At 47.4% G+C, this 24,305-nt stretch overlaps 1 protein-coding gene across 1 annotated transcript in view; it reads left to right on the forward strand.

The window, feature by feature from the left end:
• Positions 1-24,305, forward strand: part of LOC148522333 (voltage-gated delayed rectifier potassium channel KCNH8-like) — a 467,010-nt gene that overhangs the window by 348,246 nt on the left and 94,459 nt on the right. The window contains exon 4 of the mRNA XM_088474145.1: positions 16,955-17,091. Within this exon, the coding sequence (XP_088330271.1) occupies positions 16,955-17,091 (137 nt within the window). The remainder of the gene's footprint in view (positions 1-16,954; positions 17,092-24,305) is intronic.

The raw sequence follows: 24,305 nt of genomic DNA on the forward strand, positions 1-24,305 counted from the left end.
AGCCGGGAAAAATAAAAGCAAAATAAATCCGGTTACTGCAGAACAGACACACAAGAGAGCCACAGAATTTACTAAGACGGGAGTTCTATTAAGAAGTGATGTTGCCCATAGCAACCAATCAGATTCCAGGTATTATCTTCTAGAAGGTGCTAGATAAATGAGAAGTACGGTAGAATCTGATTGGTTACTATGGGCAACATCACTTCTTAAATAGAGCTCCCATCTTAGTAAATTTACCCTCTACTGTAGTAAGCAGCAAAAATGAGTTTGTAGCAAACGGACACTGAATCCAATTATCATTCCTCAGTACATTCAGAAGCTATGATATAATTAGCTCTAATTACTTGCAAATAAAAAAGAGAATGCAAAACAGTAAACAAGTGTGAATAAAAGGCAGTGAATTAAGAATAGCCTCTGTTATTCCTCTGTGCTGTCTGCCCCTTCTGTTTTTACTGAAGCTCCAATTACTGACACAAATAGATTAATTAGTCTAAGAAACTGTTAACAGCCAGAAAAATGGGTATTAGCTTTAGGGTTCTAAAAGCCTCCTTGGCACAGATGCTTATCACTACGAGCTATGGCCGGTACAGCGAACATGAAGGAAACTGTGTCTAAATAGTATTTGTTCCTGAAGCCATGTAATACACGCTGACCCCAGACTGTAAAACAGTCAGTTTACACCACACAGATGTACATTTAACACAAAGCTGCCCGTGGGTATTTATCTGCTGCAAGACTCAGAGATATGGTATATTCCCTGAATCATATTCACAATAAACTAATAGGAACAGCTTTTCTACGGTAAAGTGAGCGGGTTTATTAAGTCAGTGTTGCTGAACTTAGTAGCGATGAAACACTGCAGTTACACAGAACTGGTGAAAGGCTACATTTCATTTAAATAAATGTTACAGTATGAAATATACTCACTTTGTGCAAATGCCCCTCGGAGTATGACTGCTGTGTATGCAGGGCTCTAACTAGGGTGGTGCGGCATGTACCGTGGCACAGGACACCGCAGTGCAGGGGCGCTGTTTGGCAATGCCTTTTTGCAATTTTCTATTTAAAATCATTCTCACTTGTAGCTTCCTCTTTTTTTCATTCCGGTATCTCCTCCCTGGCCGACTCCCCCTCCATCCGGCCTCCTTCCCCAGCACCTTCAGTCACATTCTCCTTCATTTAACACACACATATCAAAATACTGTCATACCCGGGACTCAAACCCATCACCTCTGCATAATTATTGTGTATCATCACTGCAGTCATTGGATTCACACTGTATTTGGCAGTGACAACTGGATAACAGTGGTACAGAGGGATAGATACTCCTTCATCATCATATGGGAAAAATCAGATTTGTCATGCCCCTTCCCCATGAGACCACGCCCCTTTTTGAGGTATGCATCTTATGCCCCTATTTGAAAAAACAGGGGGGGGGGGAGGGTGCCAATGCTCTTTCTGGCCCAGGACACCAAAAAGTCTAGTTACACCTCTGTATATATGCACACCACAGAAAGCACACTCTCTCATCACACACTGCAAAATGCATACTAACCCTAAGCACACACTGCACCGATGCTGCTCTCAGCTATGGGGGGGCGGGGCCAGACTGTAGCCGTCATTAGGCTCTGCCCCCTTTACAGGAAAAGCCAGAGATTTGCATGTCCATGAGGAGGGTGCCGGGATAAATGACACGATTCACATCATTTAGCCCCACCCCCTCTGTACAGAACCGCAAATCTCCTGTAAAATATCCCTATCCTGCCTACCTCACTAGGAAGTGGGCTGGATGCGGGAGATCTGCCTACTCTTTTGGGAGTGCCGGGGGTAACCAGAAAAATCAGGAGCTTTCCTTAACTTCTGGGAGAGTAGGCAACATGGCACAATACATTGATGCAATGTAATAGGTGGTAAAGTATCGCCTATGAATGGCAGGTGGGAAAAAGTGCAGAATTGGGGTTTTGGGGTGCAATGTTTCGGAAAACCCCTTGCAGCCTTCAGACAGCCCCCCAAAGGTAATCTGTGTCAAAAAAATGTAAAAAAAAAACTTAAGGACACCCCAAAAATTTACTTTGAAAAAGGGGTGAAAAAAAAATGTCGGTGTACAAAGTTAAAAACTAGCGAACTTGACTTTGGGGGGGTCACCAAGTATGCCCCAAGTGTTTTTTTGATTGTAGGTGCTTGCGGCAGGTGGATTTTTCACGATTTTTTAAACTTTACTTTAGCGACTTTTAAATATGCTGACCCCCATTTTCAAGTACCGCAAATTTGCTGGGAGAAGTTATTTTCTGGAAAAAATACTCCTAAATACTATTTAGCAGCTATTGAGCCCATTTAAAAACACCAAATACCTTCAGCAAGCCAAATTGGGGGGTACCATAGTGAACCCATGTCAGAGCATCATTTGGGGGGTGACAGGCTGATTTTCCCAAAAATGACAGTACTTTCCGCTTGTTACTGTATCGCCGGGTGCCATTTACGCGTACTTTAAAATTTAATACGGGGTAAAGCGGGCACGCGCGATACTTTAACGCCTACGAAGTCGGCGTTAAGTCAAATTGAATACGGGCCCTTAACAAGCTAACATCTGCCTCATATAAAGTGCAGTGTATGTCAGACATATGCAGGGCCACAATCACAATGAGCCATTAGATGCAGCAGTAGAGCCAAAAGGCCTGAGCTAAAAAAAAAAAAAATTCTGGATGTGGGCTCCATTCAGCATAGTATAGGCTGTAGAGGAGAGAGCCTAAAAAACCCTTTCTGTTCTACAGATGTTATAAAAAATAACATGTGGTGAGGAAAAGGTTAAACATCCCATAAAAAAAAAATATATATGTATATATATATATATATATGTATATATATATATATATATATATATATATAGTTAAACCAGTAGGAGACAGAACTGAGTTGTCTAAGCACAAGTCATCACATCTCATGGTAGGACTTCTGACTCTTCTTGCTGGCAGCTGCTCTCTGGCCCACTTTGCTGATTGAGCGCTCAATTCAACACAGACAACAGACTTTTTGAGAGAAGCTCCTGCAATTGGGCATACAGCAGCTCCATTCTGTCCCTTATACTGCATATTGTGTCCACAGCTCTTGTGAAATCATATTAAATATTACTGATTTTGTGGTCCTGGATGTAGGGGAGTTTCCAAGTACCTGGACCCCCCCCTTCTTTTGTTTGCCTGTGCATTGTCAGCCTGGGCACACTGTACAAAAGTAATAATCCTGGGCACAGGCCACAAAATACAAACTAACTCTGGGCACACTGAACAACACTGCATATACTGTACACACAAGCCTTACGCCACAGCACTACTCACATTACTCTGAACACAAATCCACACAGGACAAACGCCCCAAGGGACAAATGAATGGGTTTATCCAGGGCACTAATGGAAATCACTTTAGCAGCTGTAGCTAATAGATTGAGTGCCACCAAATTTTGTGAGTATAATATCCAAGGAGGCATGGGAAGACGGATTCTGTGGAAAAAAAAAAATGTTCCAAAATGTAGAAAAAAAAAAAAATTATTGGAAAATATGGCGCTGTACAAGACAATATAATGAAATGGTATGAACAAAGAAAAATCTAACTAAGAGAAATCTAAATTTCAATTTTTTTCTATTTTTTTTTTATTTTCCAAAATATTTTTATTGAAGTGTAAGTCAAAGTAGTTGTTGTAAAACATATATCAAAATAAGTTTACATTTATTAACACTAATGCTGGCCATACACGCTACAATTATCGATATCAGGCGGATCGCCCCAATAATTGTAGCGTGTGGGGGGGCGACCGAGGGTTAAATATTGCTCGGTCGGGCATGCCGGATTGTCCAGCATGCCCGTCCGATGCGATATTTCCCGGTAAACTGTCGGCCGCTTCGGGCAGTGTATGCCCAGCCGTGGCCGACAGACAGACATTTCCTGTGTTCCTTCCTACGGAAGGAACAGGGAAATGTCCCCTCCCCCGGGGGCGGAGCGCGGATGTCTGCCGAATACACTGTGAGAGAAATCTCACAGTGTATGCCGGCGACATCTGCGGCTGGCAGGCTGCCAGATAAAATGTCTGTCGGTCTGACAGGCATTTTATCTGGCCGTGTATGCCCAGCATAAGCAAATATTAATAAAAAAAAATAAAGAATATGTAAATATGTCTGTCAAGATATTATACTGTAGTCACAGAATAGAAAAGTGATTATATTAATTATATTGTAAAATGAAAATAAGTAGAAAAGAGAAAAATGACAAACAAAAGTAAACACAAACTCTCTGTCTACCCCCTACCTACCCCCAGAGGAACTCCTCCGCATCCGCAATTGTCTTAGGCAGTAAACGGTCAATAGGCGGGCAGTTGTCTTTTATGCGCAATAAGTACAATGAGGTGTTATTGAAACAGTGGTAAATTTGGCGTCTCATGTCAATAGATAACGTCAGTATATAGCTTTCCCACATATCAAAGAAGCGTTCCACCTTTATCTCCCTATCCAGGGTCACCTCCACCCAGTCCATTCGGAATAAATAGAAAAGTTTAGATTTAAAGATGGGGGAGATGGTGCGATCCATTCCTGTAATGTTGCCTTGGGAGCAATTGCAATAATATCCAAAGGTAGCTCCCTACCCCATTGGAAATCCTAACCGTAGCAGGCAGAAGTCCAAACACAGCCCACTCGGCTGTGAAAGGGAGATAATTAATCAGGTGATTCTCTGCATAGCGTATAACCTCTATCCAAAATCTTCTGCTCTATGGACAGAGACAAAAACAATGGTATAAATCAGCAATATTTTCTCCACATCTACAACAGTTAAGGGAAGAGGAGTGTCCCATGAGAAATCTCCAGGGTGGATGGAAAATGTTCAAAAACATCTCAGTATACATAATAGACGGGAGTAGCTTACATGATGTAAGTGTAGCAAGTAAGTCCTTAACCTGGAGTGTAGGGAACTGTAGTAATAACCATTGTCTCGGAAGGACTGGTAATAGTAGGAGATTGCCTTCTTAAGCATAGGAGGACGCAGCAAGTGTATCCACCGGGTTCTGCCAGTCACTATCTGAAAAACACCTGGACCACGGAGCGAGTGTAATGTTGGGAATGTAATAAGGCCAGGGGATAACCAGCTAGGGTACTTGTGTCCTTAAAATTTGGAAAAGGGGATCCATTCTTTAACAGGTCATTAAATAAGTCTACCAAAGTCGGTGCCACCTTTTGTTGCAAGAGTTTGTAGTATTCGTTGAAAAGTCCATCTGGGCCAATGGACTTGCCCAGATGTAGCCAAGATATAGCCGTCAATGCCTCTGTAATGGACACATCCCTTCTAAGTAATTCCCTCTGACTGGAAGTACGTTCAGGCAGCTAATAACAATTGGAAAGTGGTGTGTTGGGCTAAGATTTGTGCTAAGTGTCCAATGTACTCATGAGGGGCAACATTAGGGGCATATATGTTAACAAAGGTATAATTTGACCTCCAGATTTCCACATCTAAGAATAAATACATACCGTTAGGGTCTGCCATTTATTTAAAATTGAATAGTGTAAATATTTACCCCCCAAAAATAGCTACTCCCATGACCTTCCTACGGTAGCTCGCCACAACACAACCCCCTATCCATGGTGCTCAGTGTAGAACCACTGCCCTCCAAGGACATGCGGTGAGGTCAATGGCTGGGGAGGCACTGTCTAGTATCAGAGCAATGTCGTGCTGGGTACACATTGTGTAGTGTGTACCCAGCTTTACACAGAAGGTGTCAGCCCCTGCATAGTAACGAGGTGCCAGCTACTGGTGTCTGCAGGGAAACCCCCTATCTGTTACACAGTGATTTATAAGCCCCCAGATAGTGTCCTGTTGCCCACAGCAGACCCTACTCACTCTTTTTCCTCCTTTGTGTATTTCCTCTGTCTGCATATTCCAATTTCCTTCCCTCCTCAGTGCTGCTGCTGCTGCTGAGCTCCGATACCCGAGTACTTCCTGGGCTGGTCACCTGATCGTCAGAGGTGTCCATCAGAGCTCAAGGCATGCCCCCCCTCACAGGGAGGCATGCCTCCATTAGCTTTCTTTCAAAGTGTTTTATTGGCTGCTTCGTGGCCCAGCTGTAGGCAGTGTCTGGCTTTTAGAGGTGAGGCTCAGCTCTTACTGCCACATCTCTCTTCTCTCCCTGTATTATACAAAGAAGATATTAGATATAAATATCTTCTTTTATTATTCTAATTATTTTTGTAGTCAAAACATTGCAGTCTGACAGGGAGTATGACAGTGGAGTTTTATAATATGCAATAAGTTTTAAAACTCATTGCGCATGATAAATGGTGCTCCAGCCAATCAGCTCCCAACTGTCATTTTTCAAACAGATGACAGGAGCTAATTGGCCCCTAAGTCTGAATAAAACTTTTTTAAATGGTTAGTCACATGTTTCCTTTTGATGTGATAATTTGCCTCCCACATTCCAGAAAAGTTTTAATTTTTCTCTACGGGCGACAGTTGCAAATTATCTTGCAGTATCAGCCATAATTAACCTATCCCCTCCTTGGAAAAGCACAGTAGTAGATTACGATGAAAATAAATCTCGCTGTTCTCCATCCCTGCCTACGGAGAAAGCGCTGCCGCACCCTTCACTTTTTTTTATTTTTTCCTGTTTGTCAAAACTGACAAAGAAACTGAACTGATCAGAAATGTTAATTCCGAAATAAAAAAAGTGCGCACTGCACTCAAATCCAGGGCCGATGCTAGGGTGTTCGGCACTCCGTCTCCCTGCAAACTATACATTTGCGCCCTCCTACAAATATGTCCTCTTGACAATGTTTCATATTTTAAAATGTATCGTGCAATGGTGTAAACTTAGTGATGTGACTCCTGTATCTACACTCACCTTGTTTATTGCTCCAAAAGATGTTAAATAAAAAAAATTGCCCACCCCCGTTTTACATTGATTTTACCATGATATACACTTTGTTTGTATATAGCTTGAAGCTAACTGACTGGCCCCCTCACCTCTGTCAGGGACAGGTAACTGCCAGCTGTCTCTCTCTTACTCACTCACTGTTCGGAGGGTCCTCCTCCTGGTGTTGCTGCGCTTCTCCATTGCTCCTCTTCTTGGGCACTGCACACAGCACACACAGAGAGAGCAGGTGTATGCATGCAGAGTGACATCATCGCGTACATGGCAGTTGTAAATTGCCAGTCTATATACTATTGCTCGCAGTGGCACTGCTTATAACAATTTAACAAGGCAGGAACATGAACTAGCTCCTCCCGCTCAGGGGCGAGCAATTCTGGACAATGTAATCAGTACCCGATCCCGGATTAGCCAGGTCGCAAATGCGCCTGTATTCAAACTAAGGGGTGGTCCCAGACCACCCCTTAGTTTCCCCCCTGCTGCACTGGCTGCTTTAGCCTGCCTGTCACAGGCTCAACTGTAATGGTGCTCAGAAAGCAAGCAGCAGAGGGGGCGCCTCTCCAGCCCTGCACCCCTCTGCAATTTCTCTCCCCACGGACTGCATTACTCCAGCCCACCCTGCATATGTTGGTACCGTTTCATGCATTTTGCCTTGTATGGTGCCATATTCTCCCCTATCGGCAGGTTTGGGAACTACATTATTTTCACTACATAGAGGAATTGAAAGACTGTCTCGTTATCACTGTAAATACAATGAACGTGTTAAACCACATGGAAAGGACCTGCTTGTACATCATATTAACTAGTGATTGCTTACATGTCAGACTGGTGCAACAGGGAGAGAACTTTCCCCAGAGACCTAACTTCTCAGCAGGGGGGTAGATAAATTTTAATTTGTCTAGAAAAAAGAATAAGGGCATGCATCCTATTAAGGGGAACATGACAAGAGCAATGTAAAAGTACTTGCGATTAATTACAGGAGAGCTTTGTTCTGAAGATGAGAGCGGAGTGCACCAGCTAGACGAGAGATGTGCGCTCTGCGCGGATTTATAGACATGCAGAACATTTATAAGCAGCAGTCTGGAGAGGGTCAGCAGAGTCAAGGGCCCATCAACATGTATTCACTCTTAGATCTGTATTAATTGTTATTATTAGGCAAAATGCATTAGCTGTCATTTATTTATTTAAAAAAAAAATGTCTACAGTACAAGGGAGTACAGATTTTGGTTAATAAGTGAATGGTAAAAATTAGGGATAATAAATAAGGGTCACAAAATTGAAAAGTCTTTTCATTGGCCCACGAATACATTCAGGGACATTTGTGTCATTGGAAGTAGCGATGTGCGTCGGACCATTTATGCTGGTTTTGGTTCTAATTCGTCATCTGGTTTTGCCAAAACGCAGTGACTGGTTTTGGTTTGGGATTTTTTTTTCCAAAAATATACTGAAAAAGCTAAAATTACATAATTTTTGCCTTTTTTGTTCCTAGAGTATTACTAACCTCAATAATTTTCACTTCCAGTCAATTTTGACCACCTCACAGCTCACAATATTGTTTTCATCTAGTTTAGGCCAAAAGGTTGTACCAAGCTAGCTGGTTGACTAAGCTAAGCGACAGCAGTAGGCGACACAAACGTGGCAGTTCTTCTCCAAACTGAATGTTATCCATTTTTGAATTAGCAGATAACTGTGTGGAGTCATAGGGCTTATATATGCACGTGAACAAAGCGCACTAGGATAAAGCGCACCAAACAGTACAAACAAATTTATTTAGGCAGCTTTATTCAAACTGTGTGGAGTCACGGGCCTTATATATGCACATTAATGTCTTTACTGATGGACACAGCACAGCCTATATACAGCAGAGTACAGTGCAGCATACAGCAGTGCGCACCCCCCATACAGATTGACTAAGCAGCACAGCTACTTGTGAGTCTGGACACAGCACAGCCTATACAGCAGAGTACAGCACAGCATACTGCAGTGTGCACCCCCCTATACACATTGACTAAGCAACACAGCCACTTGTGAGTCTGGACACAGCACAGCCTATACAGCAGAATACAGCACAGTATACAGCAGCGTGCACCCCCTATACACAATCACTAAGCAGCACAGCCACTTAAGAGTCTGGACACAGCACAGCCTATACAGCAGAGTGCAGCACAGCAAACACCAGTGTGCAGTGCCTATACACATTGACTAAGAGCAGCACAGCCACTTGCGAGTCTGGACACAGTGCCTTATATAGAATCCAAAACCCACGAGTAAAGTAAAGCAGAGTAAAGCGCAGCACACATCAGCATTCCTAACAAGGAAATGGCGCCGTGTCCCATCCACAGCATCAGGGAGGCCCTGCGCCAGCCCCTGATGTATGACTTACCCTGTACAGCCACAATCACAATCTCTCCCAGTCGCAGTCCACCCTCGGGGCAAAGCAGGAGTTTTTGTTACATTGACCGTATCAGTGCTGTGCGGCTGACTCCCTCCATCCAGTCTCCCATTTCCTAGCATCTCATGCTGGCCATGTCAGGTTCTGCTCCTGTCACAGATATTATGATGTCTGAGCAATCCCTCCTGCAAGTTATAGGGGCCTATTTATAAAGTACCCTAATATTTGCTGGATGTCCCCTGAAATAAAAAATTATATATTTTGGAAGGAACCTGCAAATATTAAGGATCCCCTGAATGTACCATGGAGGGCCCACAGAAGATATCTCCAAAGTCGGTACATGCGGAGCAGCTTGCTGAATTACAAAGTAAAGAGATTGCGGATACGATCACTGCTACTGATTGCCGGTACAAAGTCCTACTTGAGCCCTATCCTGGCAGCTCAATAATAATACATTCAAGCGAATAAGGATTCCTTATTGCCCGCGAATTTCGGCATAAAGGAATCCTTAATATCAGGGAGCACACTGCAATAAATAATTAATATGCCCCATAGTAGTTTGGTAGACTTGAGAGTCAAGATTATATAACAAAATAATTACAAGCGAACATTACCGCTGATTTTGACTTGTATCATCTCCCTTTCCAATGGTCTCTGAGAATGGTGACACTTGGTTTTGTGTTGGCAAAACTGCCAAATTTGACTTGGGTTTGGCCCACTAATATTATAAAATACCCCTGTAAGCGGTAGTCACTCTCATACAGTGACTGCAGGAGGAAGCACCCAGTGATTGTGAGTGATACTGCTGCACCAGTGTCCAGTGTGAGGACCATGATGAATGGCAGCAGAAGAAGATGATACTGGGATGGGCAGTCTTGTGTGTTGATGGCTGGTGTAATCAATGACAGGCAGTGCTGAGAAAATTGATTTGGGGCAATGCTGGTATAATTAACGGGAGATGGTATTGACATAATCAAAGGAACAATGTTTATATGATCACTGGGTGGGACATACATTATTGGTATAATGTGTGTGGTGAGACATTGCAAGTACAATCAATGAAACACAATAGTATAATATGTAAGAATCTGCTGCGTTTAAAAGTGTAAAACCATCCATATATATAGCCAGGATGTTCTGCACTCACATCTTATTATGGGGTATATTACTAAAGTGACAGTTTTTAGAAGTGATGATGTTGCCCATAGCAACCATTCAGATTTTACTTTTATCTTCTAGAACAGCAATTCTCAAACTGTGGGTCGTGACCCCAAAGTGGGTTGCGGCCATCTCAGCTTGGGGTCTTGACTCCCATAGGGTCAGGGTGATGACTCCTTGGATTATTTAGTCAGTTATCCAAGGAGTCTGAAATCAGTTGAAATGTATAACTTCACACTCCTTGGATCACAATAAGATCCAAGGAGTTATCAGCCCCAGTGCTCAGCATCTCCGCAGTAGTCAGCAGTACCGCCCCCACCCCAGTGCTCAGCATCTCCTGTCCTCCCTCCCAGAAGTAGTGAGCAGCCCCTCCCCCATACCAGTGCTCAGCGTCTCCTGTCCTGTCCTCCCACCCGTCAGCAGTTTGCAGCATAAACTGACACACAGGCAGCCAGCACCAGCAACGTACAGACTCAGAGGAGCCAGTTGCCATACTGTCTGTGAAGATGCTTTTACGTAAGTGCAGCCTGGGGCGAGGGGGACACAGAATGTGTGATGATTGCTGTGGAAGGGGAAGAAACAGAAGCAGGGGAGCATGTGGAGCAAGGAGGGGAGCATGGAGAACAGACCCTATGGGGGAACAGGGGAGCACACTGTGGGATGTTGAGGGGAACAGAAAAAAACACATTTATGATTGGTTCACCCACTTCCTCCTCCCTGTCACCCACTGCCTCCCCCTTTCATCCACTCACTCCCCGCCACCCACTGCCTCCCCTTTCATCCACTGCCTCCCCGTCACCCACTGCCTCCCCCTGCACCCCACTGCTTTCCCTAGTCACCCATTGCCAGCCTCTGAATCTCCCCGCCACACACTGCCTCCCTATCACCCTCTGCCTCCTGCTTCCTCCCACTGCCTCCACGCCACCCTCTGCCTCTCCACGCCACCCTCTGCCTCTCCCTGCCACCCTCTGCCTCCTCCCACTGCCTCCCCTGTCACCCTCTGTTTCTCCCTGTCACCCACTGCCTTCTACATCACCCTTTGCCTCCCCAGTCACCCACTGTCTCTCCTTGCAGGGACCGGGGCTTCGAAAGGAGCTCGTCCCTGCGGTGTGTAAGAAATGAATTAGCATCACTTAATTTAGATTTTGTGTCCTTCGCAGTGCTACTGTGAATGCAAGGTCTGTTGACCATGCATGGCTGGCGGCCATTCTATGATAACTAGCTGGGGTCCTGTAATAATTTATATCGTTAGACTGGGCCCCAGAGCAAGAAAAGTTTGAGAACCCCTGTTCTAGAAGGTGCTAGTTAAATGTTAAGTATAATCTGACTGATTGCTATGGGCTTCTCAACTTCTAAAAGCTCTCACCTTAGTAAATGTACCCCTATGTGTCAATCACAGCAACTGGGGCACACCTCAAAGATTCATATATAGTCCAATATCATCTGTATTTACAGAATTAAGGGCACTCTCCAGATTATATGAAAATCGTATACTTTTATTTTGCCAAGGTCATACCCATGTGTAACATGTCATGTCATGTCTGTCGACATTTTGATCAACACAACCCTTCTTCAAGACAAATTCATCATAATAGATTTACAGGGTGGCAACAGTCATTAAGCGGAGATGAAGTACCCGGCATTTTTCCCGTGTTTAAATCTTCAAGTTATTAAGTTAGGTATCCCAGACCAACTGCCACCCCTCTGTGAAGTTTTGATCCAAATCCATCCAGCAGAAGGCCCAGAACATGCTCCCTGGGTCAAAGTACTGCCCAGCGTACACCAACGGGAGGTCCAACCAGGACCTAAACTTCAAGTTATTAAGCTAGGTATCCCAGACCAATTGCCACCCCTCTGTGAAGTTTTCATCCAAATCCATCCAGCAGAAGGGCCAGAACAGGCTCCCCAGCAGTGGCGTAACTAGGGCAGAGCGAGCGGGGTGCATGCCCTGGGTGCCGTGGGACCGGTGGCGCGGGGGGGAGGGCACCACCGGCCACGGTACCGGCCCGCCCTAGTTAGCCAGTGTAGCGCCGACCGCAGTGAATGCGGTCAGCGCTACACATTTACACAGGACCGGCGCTAGGCTTCCAGCGCCGGTCCTGTGCTGCACAGCTGAGCCCCTTCCCTCCTCCTGAGCGCTTGCCCAATAGCGCCAGGAGGAGGGTGGCAGGCGGGCTCAGACTGTGCATAACGCACACATCGCCGCCAGCACTGGCGGTGATGTGTGTGTGAATCAGCAGCCAATGAAAGTCAGATAGACTCTCCGGCTCCTGCAGTGGTAATGGGAGAAACGTCATGACTACTGGGGGCACTACTGGGGGGGATACTACTGTGGGCACTCTTCAGGTGGGGGGTTACCAGTACTGGGGACTACTACTGGGTGGGGATACTACTGGGGGCACTGCTTCGGGGGGGAGGACCACTACTGGGGACAACTACTGGGGGGGGATACTACTGGGGCACTGCCTCGGGGGGGACCACTACTGGGGACAACTACTGGGGGGGGATACTACTGGGGCACTGCCTCGGGGGGTCCACTACTGGGGGGATACTACTGGGGGGGATACTACTGAGGGCACTGCTTCAAGGGGGGACCACTACTGGGGGGGATACTACTGTGGGCACTGCATTGTGGGGGACCACTACTGGGGACTACTACAGGGGGCACTGCATCAAGGGGGACTCCTACTGGAGAAACTATATAAAGGGTACTGTATAGGAGGGACTACTACTGGGGGCACTATATAAGGGGCTCACTACTGGGGGCACTGCACAGGGGGGTCCACTACAGGGGGCACTGAAAAGGGAGAACCACTACAGGGGGCACCAGGGCCGCCATCAGGGGGGGACTGCCGGAACTATAGTCCCGGGCCCGGACAGAAAGGGGGCCCGGGTAGCAGCGGAAGCAGCGGAGAGGACAAGTGCCAGTAGTATTTTCAATTTGTAGCCGGCCGCAAGCTGATCAGAGCTTGAGGACTGGCAGCCAATCAGGAGCAGCCGCAGCTGCAGCTCCTGATTGGCTGCTGGTCTGCAAGCTCTAATTGGCTTGCGGCTAGTGCTATATTCAAAATGCGTTGCCTGCCCCCCGGGTCCCTCTCTCTCAGTGTCCGGGTAGATGTGAGCGGCATGGCTGGAGCAGGAGCAGCAGGGACAGGCTGTGCAAGGAAGACAGCAGCCGGGGAGAGAGGGAGCAGCAGCTGCGGGCGGAGAAGCTATTTACAGCCGCCGCGTGTGGTGCAGAGGAAGGACGGCAGGAGCAGGAGAGGCTGGAGATGAACCAGGTGCATAGACTCCAGCTCTCACACTCACACCCTCCCCCTGCTATCACACCCTCACCCCCCCCTGCTATCACACCCTCAACCTGCTCTCACACACTCACCCACACCCTGCTCTCACACTCACACCCTCAACCTGCTCTCACACTCACACCCTGCTCTCACCCTCACACCCTCACGCTGCTCTCACACTCTCACCCTGCTCTCACACCCTCAACCTGCTCTCACACTCACACCCTCACCCTGCTCTCACACCCTCACCCTGCTCTCACACCACACCCTCACCCTGCTCTCACACTCACACCCTCACCCTGCTCTCACACTCACACCCTCACCCTGCTCTCACACCCTCACCCTGCTCTCATACCCTCACCCTGCTCTCACACTCACCCTGCTCTCACACCACACCCTCACCCTGCTCTCACACCACACCCTCACCCTGCTCTCACACCCTCACCCTGCTCTCATACCCTCACCCTGCTCTCACACTCACACCCTCACCCTGCTCTCACACCCTCACCCTGCTCTCACACTCACACCCTCACCCTGCTCTCACACCCTCACCCTGCTCTCTCACACCCTCACCCTGCTCTCACACCCTCACCCTGCTTTCTCACACCCTCACCCTGCTCTCACACCCTCACCCTGCTCTCTCACACCGTCACCCTGCTCTCACACTCACACCCTCACCCTGCTCTCACACCCTCACCCTGCTCTCTCACACACTCACCCTGCTCTCTCACACCCTCACCCTGCTCTCACACTCACACCCTGCTCTCACACTCACACCCTGCTCTCACACCCTCACCCTGCTCTCACACCCTCACCCTCACCCTGCTCTCACACTCACACCCTCACCCTGCTCTCACACTCACACCCTGCTCTCACACCCTCACCTTGCTCTCACATCCTCACCCTGCTCTCACATCCTCACCCTGCTCTCACACTCACACCCTCACCTTGCTCTCACACTCACACCCTCACCCTGCTCTTACACCCTCACCCTGCTCTCACACCTTTACCCTCCCACGGCTCACACCCTCACCATCATGCTGTTCACACACATTATCCACAGCGATGCCCGCCTCTGACAAACTGCCCCCCCCAGCTAAGGGGAGGGGCCCTGTCTATTTTGTCAGTCCCGGGCCCCATAATTTCTGATGGCAGCCCTGGGGGGCACTGCATAAGGGGGACAACTACTGGGGGCACTGTGTAAGGGGCACTGTATATGGGGGATCACTACTGGGGGCACTGCATATGGGGGACCACTACTGGGGCATGTATAAGGGGAACTAATCGGGACCTGCATAAGGGGGACCACTACTAGGGGCACTGCATAGGGGGGGACTGTATAAGGGGCACTGCATTAAGGTGCAAATGGAAAGAAATGTTCCCAGTGACAAGAAAGGGGTGTGTGTCATGTTCACATGCCCCATTTTTCAGTGGCCACGCCCATTTTTCGTACATTGGGGGGTGCTCCATTTTCATATTTGCCCTGGGCTCCAAATACCCTAGTTACGCCACTGCTCCCCAGGTCAAAGTTCTGCCCAGTGTACACCAACGGGAGGTTCGACCGGGACCACAACCCGCTAATATATCTTCTGGGATCCAATGTTAACACTCTGTGAAGTTTTTGTCTAAATCCATCCAGTGGAAGGGTCATAACAGGCTCCCTGGGTCAAGGTTCAGTCCAGCGTACAACAACGGGAGATCCGACCGGGAAACCTGGCCAACTGGTTTAATCCCAATCGGTGCAGGGGTACCCTATAAATATAGCATATCCGCTATATTTATATAGCGCACACATATTCCGCAGCACTTTACAGAGAATATTTGGCCATTCACATCAGTCCCTGCCCCAGTGGAGCTTACAATCTATATTACCTACTACATGTACACACACATACACACTAGGGTTAATTTTTGTTGTGAGCCAATTAGCCTGGCAATATATTTTTGGAGTGTGGGATGAAACCGGAGAAAACCCACACAAGCACAGGGAGAATATACAAACTCCACACAGGTAGGGCCGTAGTGTTAATCGAACCCATGACCTCAGTGCTGTGAGGCAGTAATGCTAACCATTGCACCATCTGTGCAGTGTAAGCATTATATGCCAACACTGCACCAGAGCTGTCTGAATATACCTGCACCCAGACTCAGCTCAAGTTCACATGGAATGCCAAAAGGACAGACACTCTGAAGAGAGACATACAGTACCTAGTGCCACGTATATATGTAGATTCACAAACTTGTATCAGCTCTTTGACAGGTGCAGTTTCTCCATTCGCGCATGACTGTTTGTGTGAGTGGAAGTCGTTTCCAGCGATACGTCCGCATCGGTTTCTGCCACCCCCTCCCATTATCTCCCAGGATTGGCAATTAAAGTTCTGCAGCCAGGCGTCCGATTCTGTGCTGCGTCTCAGGGCCTGATTCTGAGCCGGACGCTCTTTCAGAGCGCTCGCTCTGAATCAGTGCCCGCCTACTGTATTTTTAGAGCGGCCAGGATGATGGTCGCGATGGTCAAGACCATCGCGACCATCGGATTTGCGACGAGACCCTTGTGGTAGGGTCTTGTTGCCGCAAGTCCCAATGGACTTCTTGCTCTTACAGAGCAAGAAGTCCACCCACTGACATCACTTGTGATGTCAGTGGGGCCGGCCCCAGACAGTAAGCGTTCCCATGGGAACGCCTCCGTCTGGGCAGCCATGCCCCCGGCCTGCCCACCAAAAGGGGCGTGCTGTCACTCAACATCGACAGCATGCCCCCTTTGTAGCGAGACCCGGAGCGACGGCTTGCCCGTCGCTATCCGGGTCTTGCGCATGCGCACGACGGAGCCGCCTCCATCGTGCGCATGCACACTGGGCCAACATCGACCCGCTCGCGAGCGATCAGCGCTCGCGAGCGGGTCTGAATCAGGCCCTCTGTGCGCAGACAAACAAGACACAGGCGCTGTGCGACACGTATACATGTGCAGGCTTAAAACATCAGCCTTTTGCTTGTGCCACCAACATGGCGTCCATCTCTGAGCCTGAGATCTTACAGCTGTGTTAGCAATGTGTTATATTATGCAGCTGTTTTACAGTCATTCATTTATAAATTCTCAAATAACACGTAAAAAGAAAACATTCCACAATCAGCGTAAATAACGTGCTTATATACGTTCTCCGTGCATTTTATATACGTGGATATATCAATTTGCATTTATTTTTTTCTTATTTCCTGCCACAGAAGATGATGAGCTGGAAATTTACGCTGATACCAGGCCTCCAGGATTCAATGCCAACCGCAGGAGGAGCAGAGCTGTCCTCTACCACCTCTCTGGGCACCTGCAGAAACAGGACAAGAGCAAGATCAAGCTGAATAACGTACGTAGCAACATAACGTTTGTGGTGACAAATATAGCTCATACAGTACCTGTAACTTTCCAAGGGTCCAGGGGGACACTCAGTATATTTGTAAACAGATACGCACCCTTCCTCAACTTTCCGTACATACTGTAAGAGCGCGCCACCAAACCCACCTCTCCGGCTTGTTAGTGTACATATACGATCAGACTGCGCCTGGAGGAAAACTTGGAAATAAGGGTGAGCTAAAAGTTTTGCGCGAGTCGAAATTGATGACTGAAAAGTTTATTTTGTACAGAAGTGTTGTTCCGGTCATATAGGGCCTGAGAACAACGCACATCCTGTCATGGCTGCGGTCCCGTTGTGTGGAAATATGTAATGTTGCAGTCGCTGGAATTTGTATTGAGACACCCACTAGCAGTGCCTCAAGTCCGCTACTTGCATACACAGCCGCACCGTCAGTCGCAGCATCGATGACTCTTAATGTCCACCAGAAGTCAGCAAGCCCCCGGAACCTTAACCACTGCGTACAAATTTGCAGTCTCAAGTACAGACACGTTCCTGAAACGGTCGTGACACGCCTGTGTTTCAGTTGTTACCCCTGACTGTCAGTCATTCTGTGTCCAAGTCTTCACTGCAACCGCCATCGGTAATAAAAGTTGGCGCATGCGCAGTGTGATTCAGATGCACAGTACAAAAATTATACACAGTACCACAACATTGGCATTTAATACACCTCAAAATCGGGCCCATAGCCTTCAAGTTTTGGTTTGGCTCCACAATTCCGAGCAAATCATTTCAGATTGTATGTGTGAATGTACAGTTCGTTGAATGCTAGTCCATGAAGAACAGACTATGGAGAACTATGTAAAGCATACTATGGGGTATATTCAATTGAGCGTGAGGTTTAGCAAGGAAAAAACTTTGCGCCCAATTTTGGATTACCACAGGTATGCGCGCTCCCGATACCCACAGTATCCAATTTTTTAAAAAGCGGTCCCGGGGTTTTCAGAGCTGAAAACCCTGCGCTGCATGAAAAAAAAATGTACAAATTATTCTTCACTTACCTGTCCGGGGGTCTCCGCGGCTCCCGGTGGCCTCCCCTCTATCTTCTCACTGGAGAGGGGGCTGCTGGGAGTCCCTGGGGCTGGTGGGAGAAGCAAGGGCTGTTGGGAGATGTAGTTCTCCCAGAGCCCATTCCGGGGGGCACATAGACACTGGGGTGTCCCACACGCCGGGGGTCACACACACACACAACACTCACACACACACAACACTCATACACACACTTACTCAAACACTAACACACACACACACTGACATACTCACCATGCTGCAGAAGAGCCGGCTTCCGACGCTGGATGCAGAAGACAGCGCTGCAGAAGGTAAGTAATTATGGACTAATTCAGCTAACTGGAAACTTCCAATTGCTTAATTAGTCCTCAGGGGGGGTGCCGCCGGCAGGGCCGGATTGAGGGCCACATGGGCCTGGAGCCGAAAATGACCAAGGGCCTATTATGAGAAGAGAGGAGGTGTGACCAGTGCTGTGTGGGCGTGGCCAGTGCCATGTGGGCGTGTACACCCCTATACTCTCAGACCCAATGTCTCCCTAAACATGTAAAAGAAATAAAATACTTAATTTTGTGAGGTAAATAGAAATACAATTTTTTCATACTTTTGATTTATGGCCGACTGTGTGGAGAGCAGATGGCCAGTCAACATCATGTTGTCATGACAATGGGCCTATTTTTATGTGGAGGCCTGGAGCTGTAGCTCCATCCGCCCCATTGTTAATCTGGCCCTGGCCGACCGGGGTCCCAAAGCAAGTCCCATTGATTTATCCTAAAATTAAAGATTTTATAAAAATCACACTTGCTCTGGAGGTGCTAGAATGAAAACCTTCCGGCGCTTAAAAAAGGATAAACTCTGCTCCTAATTGAATAGCGAAAATCCTGCACCTGCAGCAAAACCTCTCAGGTGCGGGAATTCAGCTTTTCTCGCACCCAATTGAATATGCCCCTATGTATCAGAGAGGAGTGACAATGTCTCACTCATTCTGCTCTGCAGCTGGAGGAGGGCTGGGAATACATGAACCCAAATTGCATTGTTGAAAGGTGCAACATTTTGTGACTAAGGGCTCTATTTACTACAATCCGCATTTGTAATGCAGATTGTAGTGTGATATTACCGACTGAATTCGCATTGCGTATTCAGGCAATATCACAGGGATTCACTACAAATCCCTTGCAAGGACAGAGCTTGCGAGAAAGCTCTGTCCCTGCGAATCCCCTCTGCACACTAGTCACGGTATTTTCGCCAAAAAAATACAGTGACAAGTGCCCCGCGCATGCGCCGACCGGCTGCCGATGCAACCCCCCCCATCCCCGTGACCGCCCTCCCCCCCTCCCTTAATAGCACTTACCTGCATGATACGGGCCTCCGGTGATGTCCTCCATGCCTCCGGCCAGGTGATATCCCATACTGCACTGGGACCCGATCACCTGATGACCAGGCCGCAGTGCACCATGGGAGACCAACTGACCAGAGGGGAGACATCACCGGAGGCCCGATCACCGGTCCCTGGAGTGAGGTAAGTAAAAAAAAATGTTGACAATTTTTTTTCTTTTTTTTTTACAGTAATCAGCTTGCGGTCTGTTTAGACCACACAGCTGATCACTGGGGCCGACTCCCGGCTCTGCTCTCCCCGTTAGAGCAGAATAGGAGGCTGGTAACCGGGGGAGGCCCTGGATAACACCACCTCCAGGTGGCGTTATTATCACAGGGCCTCCCTAGGTATTTTTTTCACATTTTGTTTTTAGTAACTCTGGTCGGATCACATTTCCCATTACAATTATGGGAAATGCGATCTGATTACTAAAAATAAGTGATACTTAGGGGTTGGAGTAGAATTTTACGAATTCTACTCCAATTGCCCTGTAATAACTATAGGTGATACTATAATAATGTGAAAAGGGTGTGAAAACACCCTTTTTCACTTTATTTTAGTAAAAATAATTATAATAAATAGAGCCCTAGGGGCCGTATTCAATTTGAGGCGAAAAGTCAGTTTCCGCGTGTTTTTGGCAGAAACATTTCGCCGATGATGTCATTTTCGCCTGTTTGGCTTTTACCCCATATTCAATTTGAAAGACTTTCCGCCTAGGCGGAAAGTCAATGCAATGTAATAGGTGGAAAAGTTTCGCCTATGAATAGCAGGCGGAAAAAAGTGCAGAATTGGGGTTTTGGAGTGCAAAGTTGCGGGAACCCCCCTGCAGCCTTCAGACAGTCCCCCAAAGGTAAACTGTGTCAAAAAAAAAAAAAAACACTTAAGGACACCCCAAAAAATTACTTTGAAAGAGGGGGCGAAAAAAAATGTTGGGGTGCAAACTTAAAAACTAGCGAACTTGACTCTGGGGGGGTCCCCAAGTATGCCCCAAGTGTTTTTTGATTGCAGGTGTTTGCGGCAGGTGGATTTTTCACGATTTTTTCAACTTCACTTTAGTAACTTTTAAATATGCTGACCCCAATTTTCAAGTACCCCAAATTTGCTGGGATAAGTTATTTTCTGGAAAAAAAACGTCCAAAATACTATTCTGCACCATGTATAGAAAAAACGCTATTTACTCGTAGCAGCTATTGAGCCCGTTTAAAAACACCAAATACCTTCAGCAAGCCAAATCAGGGGGTATCATAGGGAACCCCCATGTCAGAGCATCTTTTGGGGGGTGTCAGGCTGATTTCCCCAAAACTGACAGTACTTTCCGCTTGTTTAAGTTTCGCCGGGTCCCGTTTTCGCGTACTTGAATACGGGGTAAAGCTGGGACGGCCGCGATACTTTTCCGGCTACAAAACAGGCGAAGTAGGTGGAAAGTCCGGGCCGCAAAAAAGTATCGCAGCTCAGCTCATATTGTATACAGCTCTAGATGTGGAATGAGGCGAATACATTAAAGATTAGTTTCACATTCACACTGTATATAGTATTCTAGTACGTAGCATGACTATTGCAACATTCCAGATATCGTTAGTGATCGTAAACCATGAAAAATAAAAACATATAAAAAAAAAATGGCCACATTTCCTTTGGAAGCATAATGTGCATTGCTAACGTTTTAAAATCAAAATTGAAATGTTCTCCAAAAAGCAAATGATTACTTTTAAAACACGTGTGCGGTTATGTGCGCACATTTGTTTTTGTATTTCTGTGTGTGCCTGTGTGTATAGTACAGTATGTATTTAAATCATACCTGCTATGTGATTGTGGCCCCGCCCCCCACTGCACAATACCGCCAGCGCTGGCATTGAGAAGCGGGGGATGGACCCAAGATGACGCTATTAAGCGCAAAACGCATCATCGCCCGCCCACTTTCCCCCGGCCAATCCTGGGATAGTATGCAAGTATGCACATGCGGGAAAGTATGCACACACAGAAATACAAAATATAAGTATAATTTTTTTTTAAACCTAAATCAAAACAAAAAATGGCTTTTAATTACTAAATTAAATGGCTTTTTCAGTTTTCTTTTGCTAGTAGAAGAGTTACAAATTGTCCATGCCTAACTGGCACCTGAATTATTCACCAATAAATGTTCCAGTTCGGCTGCGTTGAATAATGAAATGAGGCTTTTCTGTGAAAGATATTTTAGGAACATGGCTGTGAGAGGGAGTGTCGTGTCTGCGCTGAGACGATACCATACTTATATCACTTTATTTTTCATGGCTATGAATTTGATATAAAAGCAATGGAAAATGATGTTATTGCGTCTTAACTAAGGGGTCTAGTTACTAAGCAGTGTTAGGAGACAGAGTAGTGATAAGGTGCCAGCCAATCAGCTCCCAACTGTCATCTTACAGGCTGTGTTTGAAAAATGACAGTTGGGAGCTGATTGGCTGGCACCTTATCACTACTCTGTCTCCTAACACTGCTTAGTAACTAGACCCCTGGATGTTAACCACAGTTTCTTTGAGCACTTTATAAGCAAGGATGTACTAAAGAACTGGTGAATGCAAATGGAAAATTGTCACTCAGTTGGAACTGGAAAACACAAATGGTCAACACAAAAAGGGTTGACACCTGTTTTTTTTTTCTCTGTAATTTAACCCTAATCCTAACCCTCCCCCTAATGCCTAACCCTAGCCAGGTACGTTTCTAGGGAGGAGGGGGCCGTGTGCAGTCTCCGACACTGGCCCCCTCCTCTCAGTCGGACAGCTGCGCTGCCAGTGCCGCACTTAGACTCTGGGCACTAGAGTATGCCCAGAGTCTATAACGCATACTCAGGTCACCGGGAAAATGGCCGTAGCGGCCATTTTCCCTGAACAGCGCATGCGCAAACAATGGGAAAATGGTGACGTGGGACTCCGGAGAAGTAAGTTTTATTGGTGCAGGGTGTGCGGTGCGGGCCCCCGTGTGCCCCACACACCCTGCACCCATTATAAATATGCCCCTGACCCTAGCCTAACCCTCCCTGTATTGCCTAACCCTACGCATCCCTGTATTGCCTAACCAAAATATCTCCCTAGTGTCTAAACCAAACCTTAGCCTAACCCCAACCCTCCCTGTATTGCCTAACCAGGGGCGCTTCTAGAGAGGAGGGGGCCCGTATGCAGTCTCTGTCACGGACCCCCTCCTCTCCGTCCGGCAGCACACTGAGCGGTGCGCGGCCAGCGCTGCACTTATAAACTCTGGGCACTAGAGTGTCCCCAGAGTCTATAGTGCATGCGCAGATCACCTGGAAAATGGTTGCGGTGGTAATTTTCCGGCTTGCGCAAAAGATGGGAAAATGGACGTGGCGGACATTTTCCAGCCGTTTATTTTACAGCGCAGACACCCGAGCTGACATGGGACTCCTGAAAGGTAAGTATAATATGGGTGCAGGGTATGTGGTGCGGGCCCCCCCTGGACCCCGCACACCTTGCACCCATTATAAATACGCCCCTGTGCCTAACCCTCCCTGTATTGCCTAACCTTAACCCTCCCTGTATTGCCTAACCCTAACCCTAACCTAACCCGCCCTGTATTGCCTAACCCTCTCCCTAGTGTCTAAATCTAACCCTCCCTGTATTGCCTAACCATCCCTGTATTGCCTAACACTAACCGTTCTCTCCAGCAGAATAACAGTTAGGAGCTGATTGGTTAGTACTTTATCTCCGTCCACTTTATCTCTCTCCAAGCCTTGATACATCTCCCCCATACTACTTACCAGGAGGAACGCATGTGCATCACAACCATACAGTACACTCTCAGAAACTTAGGGGGAGATGTACTAAGTGGAGAGAGCTAAAGTACCAACCAATCAGTTCCTAACTGTCATTTTTCAATCACCGCCTGTAACGTAACAGTTAGGAGCTGATTGGTTAATACTTTATCTCTTTCCAAGGCTTTGTAAATCCCCCCCTATACATATACTACTATACATGGGCAAGATGATGCCGGGTTGCACATGAGCAGTAGGAACTCCGGTGGCCAACTTGGTAAAGGCGGCTTCTATGCTTCAATGTAGGAGCAGGAGATAGTGCTGGAGCTCACTCCTCTCTAATAGATGTTGATGTTCACACTCTTGCACTGTGCGCCTTCACCACCTCACACACACCTATTTGCACTACTGGATTGCTGAGATGCCCCCAAATGCCAACAGGTGGGCAAGAAATATGACCTTCTGGGGAACTACCGAATTCTGCGTCGTCCCCGCAGACTCCGGTAGGATTAGGTCACCCTCCCACATCCTGCCCACTTGCTAGATAAATTGGCAGGATGGCACTGTCATGGGCTGGCTGGCAACTTTTAACCTGGGGGGCAAATGCATGCAGGTGGCCCTGGCAGAGGAGTAGCGTGTAGCCAGGTGCCCGAAGAACGTGCAAGCTACGGCTCCCCCCCTCAAGTGTTCCAGGGAGGAGGCGGGTCCATATGGGATTAATGTAAAGTAAAAATAAAGATTAGGGACAGCCCCGTCGTGGTTCCCATATGCAGTGCCCCCCTGTGCCCCAGGACAGGACCCCCTTATGCAGGCCTCCAGTAGTGCCCCCAGTAGTGATCACCCCTATGCAGTGCCCCTTATACAGTGCCCCCAGTAGTGGTCCCCCCTGTGCAGTGCCCCTTGAGCCCCCAGTAGTAAGCCCTTTATATAGTGCCCCCAGTAGTGGTACCCCCTATGCAGTGCTCCTTAAATAGTGGCCCCAGTTGTAGTCTCGCCCCTATACAGTACCCCCAGTATTGCCCTTTTTATAGAGCCCCCAGCAGT

This window comes from Taudactylus pleione, unplaced genomic scaffold (assembly GCF_031769625.1).
Source record: "Taudactylus pleione unplaced genomic scaffold, aTauple2 ptg000147l, whole genome shotgun sequence".
NCBI classification, from domain to species: domain Eukaryota; kingdom Metazoa; phylum Chordata; class Amphibia; order Anura; family Myobatrachidae; genus Taudactylus; species Taudactylus pleione.